The sequence below is a fragment of the Manis javanica genome, chromosome 4, assembly GCF_040802235.1.
Source record: "Manis javanica isolate MJ-LG chromosome 4, MJ_LKY, whole genome shotgun sequence".
Lineage (NCBI taxonomy): Eukaryota > Metazoa > Chordata > Mammalia > Pholidota > Manidae > Manis > Manis javanica.
Window position 1 is genome coordinate 182643410 of NC_133159.1, and position 9055 is coordinate 182652464.

The following is a 9055-nucleotide window of genomic DNA, read 5'->3' on the forward strand; positions in this document are numbered from 1 at the left end:
AAACCTCTTTCAGCCACACCTGGATTCACGTCAGCGAGGTGACCCAGAGGGCTCGGACAAGCGCAGGACCGAGGCTGTGTGCCGAGGGGCGGCCGCATGGCCAGAGGGCTGCGACTTTCAGTTCCGCCTCCCAACTTCCAGGAGGGGGAAGGAGCTAGAGGTTCAGTCGGTAGCCAGTGGTTCACTCAATAGTGCCTGTGTGATGAAGCCTCCAAAAAACCCTCAGCGAGGGGGTTCAGAGAGCTTCGGCGTCTGTGAACACGTGGGGTGTGGGGACAGTGGCACCTGGAGAGGCCATGGAGGCTCTGCACCCTTTCCCCACTCCTTGCCCTGCACATCTCTTCCGTCTGGCTGCTCCTGAGTTACAGCTTCTGTAATGCACAAGATAGTGCACACTGATTCTACAACCAAGCAGTGATCTAGTAAATGGACTGTTTTCCCGAGTTCTGTGAGCTGCTCTAGCAAACTAACGGAACCCACGGAGGGGGTCATGGGAGCTCTGACTTACAGGCAGGCAGGCAGAAGCCCCGGTGACAACACGGTCTTGCGACTGGCACCTGAGGTGGGGAGGCAGCACGGAGGGACCGAGCTCTTAACCTGTGGGGCCTGTGCCAACCCCAGGCAGCTAATGTCAAAATTGGGTTAGACTGCAGGACACCCACCCGGTGTCTGTGAGGCTTAAAGAACACTTGGTGTAGAAAAAGCCCCGCGCGGGGCAGGGTGAAGCGGAACGCGGCGAGAGCCCAGGAAGGTCCCGGAAGCAGTCACAGCCTTTTGGGGCAGCAGAGCTCCCGGCATCCTGCAGCCTGGTCCTCCCAGGGCGGCCTCCCCGCTGGGCCTGGAGCGGCCAGGGCTCCTCCGCGGCAAAGCCGAGGCGCCGGCCCATGCAGGCTCCCCTCTAGCTCACCCCTGCTGCGAGCCAGACCCCAGCACACCCGCGTGTTTCTCCTCAGCTGCAACGCGTCCTTCCAGGCACCTGCTTGCCATCTCAGTAGTTGAATCACTGTTGTATACTTGAGACCAATACAATATTGTTTGTCAACTATACCCCAATTTAAAAAAACAGGGTCCCTATAGACCACCTAAGCAGCCCACCTCGTGCTTCTGCCCCAGTCCCCCTCAGCTCTTTTCAGTGGCACCCCCTCCATGCAGCTGCCCAAGCGGAACAAGTGGAATCAGCCCACACCTCCCGCTGCCTCTCGTCCCCCAGGCCACGCTTGGCCACCGTCACCCCTCAGCTGAAGTCTCCCGCAAGAGCCCCCGACCTGGCCCTTCGGTCCCGACTCACCCTTTGATGGCCACCAAAGGGATCTTTTTTTAAAGAAAAGCATAACCCCAGGGCTTCTGTGATACAATGAGTTATAAGAAATACATATTTCCCAGGTGTATTTGGTCTTCATCCACAGTTCCTGAAAACACCACAGTCTTAAAGGTGAACCAGGTGTTTTGTCATGTTAACGAGAGACTTCTGGACCCCTGCCCAGGGGCAGGGCCGGAGGCTGAATCAGCCAAAGGCCGTGATTCAGTCCGGCCTGCCTACAAAGCCCTGAGAGGAGCTCCTCTCCCTCTGCTCTCTGCTGCCTGCTGGGTTGGGTCCCGCGGCCTGTGGGCGAAGGCTTCCACGCCTGGGGAACCGGACGCCTCCGCGGGCCACGGAGCCGGGCCCCAGGCCCCAGGCTCCACCAGGACAGACGCTCCTGTATTCAGGACCTTGCCCTGTGTCTCTCCTCATGTGGCTGTTAACTTGTATCCTTGATGGTGTCCTTTATTAAACTGGTAAATCTAAGTGTTTTCCTGAGTTCTGCGAGCTGCTCTAGCAAAGTAATGGAACCTAAGGGGGAGCTGGTGGGAACCTCCCATCTGTAGCCAGCAGGTCAGAGGCACAGGGAGCTGCCTGGGTCAGGGTCAGGGTCAGGCGTCTGGGGTGGGGGTCTTGCAGGAGGAGCCCTTAACCTGGGAAGCTGGTGCTGCCTCTGGGCAGACAGCCTCAGAACTGAGCTCTCAACACTCTGCTGGTGTTGGAGAACTGCTTGGTGTAGGTGGGTGTGGGAAGACCCTCCTCCCACATACTTACAATGGGTCTGAGACCCATTGGCATCGGGTCTCGGTACCTGCATGAAGTTACACCACTATTACTGCTGTGTGTAATACTGTTACTGTTACACATACACATGGGGAAGAAACACACCATTGCATTTGGTGTCAGAGATCCGATAGCCTCCCATTCTACACGCGTGGATCTCAAGCCTCCTGCCACCATCACCTTCTTTCAGGGCTGGACACGCCAAGTGGCCCCATCAGCCTGGGCTCCGTGCCCCTCTGCCTGGGGTACCCCCAGCCTACATGCAGCCTGCCTCCCGCCACTGAGACCAACTCAAATAACATTCCAGGAAATCTTTCCTAATCTTCGATCCCATACTGCCTCGGTGCCTTTGCCCTATTCAGACCCTTGTCAGGAGTAGATGGTGCACAGCTTCTGCGTCATTCTTCTCGACATGTTCAATACAGTGTCCCCAACACTGGCAACTTCAGCACACAGGAGGTACTCAAAAGTATGTGCCAGTAATTAAATGGGAAACCATATCACATGATAACAAATAGATGGGCTCCACAGTACACTGTGTCCCCTCAAGAACCTGCACCCCCGGCCCCTTCCAAAACACTGCAGCCCCTCCTCCAGAGGCCCAGCTTCCTGGATGCGTGCACAGGCCTGTGTGCTGGGTGGTCTGAGACCCCTGGGCGGCCACACCAGAGGAGGGCACTGCACCACTGAGGAAGCTGGCCCACCGCCCCGGCCACTCCGGCCTCAGATACCCAAGCACCCCTGCCTGCCAGCCCTCACCCTTCAGATTCAGTCACCCCAGTCCATAATAACTTGATCTTTAAATGTCTTAATGCATGTGTTGATGAATTACAGAAAAATGAGGGGCATTTACTTTAAAAAGCTTTGGATTCAGTAAAAACTAGTTACTGGTTTCAAATTTAATCAGTGGCCAAGTATTTCCCCCAGAAGACAGCTAAGATTTCATGAAGTCACCTCAGATTCTGTTCTGAACCCCAATCCCTGGCACATAGAAGGTGACAACAACTGGTTGTTTAATTCATGAGCAAACCCCTGCTATTACATTTAGAGTGCTATGTCATTGTAGCCAGAAACAAGGATACTAGGGAAGATAAAATTCTCACAGATGCAGTAAGCTTTCTTAAATTCATTCATTTATTCACCTAGTGTTTGTTTAGCCCTTACTAGATGCCAGGCACTGTTTCACCTGCTGGGGACAGACAAGCAAGACCCCAACACTGCCAGGCTGTCATCCCGGCCGGGGCCAGAGAGCACCCTGGAGACAGATGTGCAGAGGATGACTTCCACGCCAGCAGAGCGGCCGGCGGCACAAGGACGGTCTGGACAGAGGCCGGGAAGCCTCTGCCCACAAGGGAAAGGTGGGAAGGGGCTCTCCCAGCCCTCAGGAGGCCTACCCGTCCTGCTCAGCCTGCAGTCTCGGCGCTCCCTGCAGGGCGCTCAGGACCCTGGGAGACCAGGTCACCGCAGATCAGGCCAGCCTCGGAGCTCAGGGAAAGCCCGTGTGGGGTGGCAAGAGTCACGGCAGCCCCCGCGAGTGTGGGTTCACTCACACTGACTAGACATCTACAGCTGCCCCCAAGACACCCAGGAGGCTCACAGGCCCAGCCACTGCTGTAGAGCCTCCCGAGTGAGGAGCCAGCGTGCAGCCTACTGAGACCGGGGTGTGGCACAGTCCTGCCGACAGAAGCTGATGCGCACTCAAGCCACCCACCTGCCTGGGCACACTCACAGGCAGAGTCAGGATCCAGGCAGATACACAGCATTAAATAACGCCAATGATTCTGTGATCTTCGATGACTTAGACCGACTCCTGAAGACCCATGAGGCATCACTTCAGAGAGCACACGGAGGTGGGCACGGCCGCCAGCCCCACCTCCTCCAAGGACTATTCATTAGGGCCCTGTCCTGTGTGGGCGTCCTGCCACCAGGCTCGCCTCTTAAATGCATTGGTCACACAGCCACCACTCTTCACCACTCAAAATCCTGATCATGTGGCACTGTGCCCACGGCTTTGACCATCTTCAAGGCTGCTTGGCACAGTATGCAAAGACCCCTGGGAAGAGGCTGTCCATATTGCTCACCACAGCTCCGTCTGTATTTCCAGCAGCTCCCCAGACAGAAACCAGCTTCTACTGTGAACACCAGATCCCACGGCACTCAGGACCACAGAGGCAAAGCCCAGTAAGCGCAGGGCTTGCTCCTTCCTCACCCCACTGCAGAACAGCCTGCCCTGCTTCTGTGTACCCAAAGGCTGGTCCTACAAGCGCTGGGGCTGAAATTCATTGGCTTTAGCTGCACAGCTTCAAGGTCTGGGTGCAATCTGTCTGTCTGCAGCAGATGTCCCCAGCAAGAACCCAGTTTTCATGAGAGCTCACAATAAACTTCTGGGGAAATGCAGAAGTCTCCCAAGAGCGGAAGGGCCACTGTTAACTTGGCCTGGTCCATGGCATCCACGGTGTTCTAGAAGAACCAGTGGGGTCAGGAGGCCTACCTCAGCAGGGACAGACCAGGATCATGCTAGGTCACCCCATCACTTTGACTTTCTCTTTTGTGAACTACTGAGCTTTCTCTTTTATCTACAGGGGATGTTGGAAGTTTACCTGTCAGGTCTGAAAAGCACTTGGAAATCCCCAGGTCTTAGGAAGATGGAACTAACTCCTCATGAAAGCCATGGCTTCTGTCTCATGGAAAACTTGCAGGCCCCAAACAGACACAGGCAGCAGAGCCCGTCTGGAAGACCACCTTAGTAATCAGCTAGCTTGAGTGCACGCCTAATATTTACAGGATGCTGCAAACGATATAGTGTGGAGCAGCTCAGGAGTTGCTCACCTGAAACCCACCAGGTCTGCAGTGGGTGACCCTAAGCGTGTGGCCCAGCCCAGTGAGAGGTCAAGGGAGCTAGCTGCACCTGGGGCTTGGTGCTCCGGGGGCAGAGCGCAGCAAGACAGAGGCTCAGAAGCCCGCATCTTCAGTTAGTGAGGGACTCAGATACTTCTTTACAAATTATGACAGGGCCAAGACTGCCACAGCCATGAACAGGATCCATGGCCAAGTCCTCTTAACAGCCAGCCTCAGTGTTCAGAGGAATGATTCAAGATGAAGGATGAGTCCCAGGAAACTATAAAAAGGAGCTATGTGGAAAACAAAGGACTTTGCAAGCACAGTGGGCTTTGCAAGGGGCTTGTGTTGGCCTGGTGGTACCCGCTCCCCATCAGGCTGCCGCAGTGACTATATGCCGGGTAAACAGGGAAGGGGCATGAGGGGACGATTCTGTCCGTGTCAATCTCAGCCCTCTACAAGACAACCAGACCATCAGAGGAAAACACGTCAAAGTCAGAGATGAACCCGCAGGTCACCAAATCCACAGATGTGACAGTGGAATCAATCACACTTCTGTTTGGCTGACCAAAAATTTGGTGCAGTTTGTTTTAGAGCATTTGGTAAGTTAATTGGAAAAGCATTGCACGACCTCAATAAAACATTAATAGTTGCAGACTCTAAACCACAAAAAGACCATCTTAAGGACTAAAGATGAGTAGATGGTTATAATCAAGCTGCCTAGGCACACTTGCTGGGCAGAGAGACATCCAAAGCAGGGGTTTGCTTTTATCTCCTTCCTCTGAAAAACCATGGTTCCAGATGCATCTGGCTTCCCACTCAGCCTCTAGTGAGACAAGCTCCACCATTCCTAATGCAGAAGAACCTAAATCTACTTCAGTAAGGAGTGCTGTCTTGTTGTTCCTCTGTAAATATATTTCATGAGCTTAATTTACAAAACATGTTCATGGGACTTGAAGAAAAGTCCAGAGATGGCTCATCTGCTCTGCACTCAGGACAAGTGGCTCAGCGCTGGCACCCTCTGGAATCACAACATGGGCTGTGTGGGATAAACTTAGTACACACAATCTTCAACGGGGTCTAGGGAATGAAAATTATGGGCCCATGACCCTCATCCTTCACTGACTGCCAAAGAGTACCCACAACCATTTGTAAAACCTGAAATAAGAGAGATGAGCCACAGATCGATTTGAATCCCATCACTGGCACTTGCCAGGGGTGAGGGGCACCACTGCAATAGGGGTATGCAGTCCTTCTTTATCTGAATTTACACTGCCAAATTCCCTTGCTGAAAAGAAAATAAAGTGTGTAAATGGACATAAAATGGAAGAGAAGTTTAATACTCTTGTAGTTAAGAGCTTAGACTCTGCTGACTTTTAGAACCCTATAAATGCTTCACATACCAAAACTTAAAATCAGTAAGGACTCAAATTGAACTATAAACAAGAGAACAAGTGAACCTAACTTTATTATAAATGAGTAATATAAAAGCACTAAAGTAACTTTGTAAAACAGTTTTTTAAATATATATTCTAAGGATAGAAACCAAAGCAACTATGCGCAAATATTACAGTCCAGTTCACAGGTTTACTCTTCACAGAAATACGGACTGGCAATTCTGAGATTACATTATGTGTAGTCTAAGATTGAGCAAATAGGTAAATATATTGAAGACAGTAGGAGCCAGATTTAGAGAGGAAAAGGAATGTAGAATGAACCCTTGGTAACTGGTTGGAATTGGAGGTGTCAATATAAACTCAATTCTTAATAAATAGAAATGTACAGATACAGATGTGTATGGTGCACACAAATACATGTCTTCTAGCTCTGCCCATTGAGAAAGCCAAAAAACAATGGTACCCCAGTAGCAATGAGCATACCTACACCCAGATACTGGTTTCTACTCACCATCTTCCTAACTAAAAAGAATCAGCACTTCTTAGAGCAATGATTGATTTAGAGCTAGGTCAAGAAAAGCACAGGATGAGCCTGGGACATCTTGTGGTACAGAAAGTAAAACCAGTGCTCAAAAATGTTGGGGCTATGCGAAAAGGACACAGAGGTCAATTTGAAGGGGCTCCTAATGCTCAAATCTGGAGAATTAGAGCAACAAAATAAATGATAGTAATGGATTATAGCCTATGGAACTCAAAAATACATCAACATAAATAAATGAATAACTAGGAAAATGGGGAGAAGGGAAGTTCCTTTCTTGCTGTAAAATTCCAACTGATAAATGTAATAATGGATATAAATAGAATAATGGAAATAGAAAAATCACCATTTGGTGAATTCGACATTAACAATTGTTTTGGAAAACACCTGGCGGGTGCTAAAATTAGTGATAGAAAGTATAGTTAGAAACAAGATGTTTCCATAATCTCAAAGTGTCTCCCAACAAGATATTTGTTATTTACAAAGGAAAAAATGGTTACTCTTGTGATGGAAACACCTGGAAGACACTTCCTAATCCATGTCACCAAAGTAGTATCACCAGGAAAGGGACAGACTGGCATCACGTGCCTCCTTCTATGAAGCACTGAAAAGAGCACACTTTCACTGTGGAGATTTTCTTACCACAAATGCATGACTTGCAATCAATCATTGAGGAAACATCAGGTAAATCCAAATTAAGGGGCACGCTACCGACAACTGACTCATAAAAGTCAAAGGCAGACCGTGGAACCGCTTCGGCCCGACTGAGACCAGGAAGGCACGGACGGCCCTTTCCGGGACCCTGTGAAAGAATGAAGTCACCCCGGAACTGGCGCCGGGCCTGCCCGGGACCTGCTGCCGGGCGCGGGCGCGGGGCGCTCCGGTGGTGGAGCCCACCGTCCACCTGAAAGGGCCGGGGGGCAGCACGCGGGGCACCAGCGGGGCCCGCCCTCGCCCCCGCCCCGTCGATGCGGCGCTGCGGGAACAGCCCTGCCCTGGAGCTCGGCGCCCACGGGACAGGGCCCACGGAGCCCGCGCCCCGGCCCGGGCGGGCCCGGCGTCCCCGCGAGAGCGGGCTGGGTCCTGCAGGGCTAGCAGGCCTCGCGTGTTTCCAGTGACAGCCACGAAAACCTTGAAAAGGGATCCGAGAGGCGGTCAATGGAGGCACTTTCCCGAGTCCCCACCCGCCCTCCCGAGAGCCGGCGAGGCCCGGAGCCCTCCGCCCCGCGCCCCCTCTCCGGACTTGCCTGTCCGGAGCGGCCTCCCCGGCTGCTGCGTTGCCATAGCGACCCCAGTCCGCCGGCGCGGTCTCTGCGCGCGCAGTGCACGGCTTAGATCCCGCCGGCCGGAAACGCGAGCCCCGGCACTGGGTTCCGGCTCCTGCCGTCCGCCAGGTCCCGCGCGCGGGAGCCTAGGGGCGGATGGAGTGGGGGTCCCGCCCACCCGGGGGTCCCCGCCCACCCGACCCCAGGCTGGGGTCAGTCTAGTGAGGAAGAAGGACCCGGGGCCGTGCGGCGTGGCCGGGAGGCGGCCGAGGCTTCCCTAGCTGGGCCCAGGACCGCCAGGACGCTGGCTCCCCGAGCCTCCGCCTCGTAGCCCCGAGTGTTGGCGGCCCCGGCGGGCCTGGGCGGGGGCTGCCCGGAGCGGAGAGGGCCTGTGCCTACGCGGGAGAAGGGCCCGGGGCCGCATGAGGGGTGTGGCGCGTAGGTCCACGGGGTCAGTGCGCCGTGCGTGGATCCTCCAGCAGTGAGAGCCCAGATACCGCGGGGGTGCGCGGGTCTCCGCTCGTGCAGGCGGGCGCCCAGGCTGGTGGGGCCGCCCTGGGTGGGCGCCGGGATGGGAGGCTTAGGGGCTCAGGCTGTCTGGCAGGTCCAGCTGCAATTAAGCAGCAAAACCGCCCTTGCAGGCAGCGTTCCTCACAGCGGTGGAAAGCCAACCTTTCTACCAAGGTCCCCACCCCGTACTTGGGACCCTCCTCACCAGCGCCTGCAGGCTCACAGGGGCTGGAGAAGATGTTGTCCCAACAATTGGAGACAACACATGCGCAGCCCGCCTGGCCGGCAGCACCGTGGGGCTCCAGGCAGGGATGGGCACCAGAGGCCCAGGACAGCCTCCAGCACACCCATAGTCCCCCCTTCTGTCAGTCTGTGTTCGCCTGGAAGGCATGCTGGATGCCCTGCACTGGTCCCCAAACTGGTC

At 54.2% G+C, this 9055-nt stretch overlaps 1 protein-coding gene across 10 annotated transcripts in view; it reads right to left on the bottom strand.

Annotated features, from left to right (window-relative positions):
- CCDC57 (coiled-coil domain containing 57) overlaps positions 1–8282 on the bottom strand; it is a 109030-nt gene extending 100748 nt beyond the window's left edge. For 3 of the 10 annotated variants that reach the window (XR_012130969.1, XM_073236139.1, XM_073236144.1), the window contains exon 1: positions 8104–8274. Coding sequence is in view for 9 of the 10 variants with exons in the window: in XM_073236139.1 (XP_073092240.1) it covers positions 8104–8140 (37 nt within the window). In the remaining variant the exon portion in view is untranslated. Of the gene's footprint in view, positions 1–8103 lie in introns of all 10 variants that reach the window. The other 7 variants (XM_073236136.1, XM_073236140.1, XM_073236143.1 and 4 more) reach the window with 5 other exon arrangements.
- Positions 8283–9055: the final 773 nt, after the last annotated feature.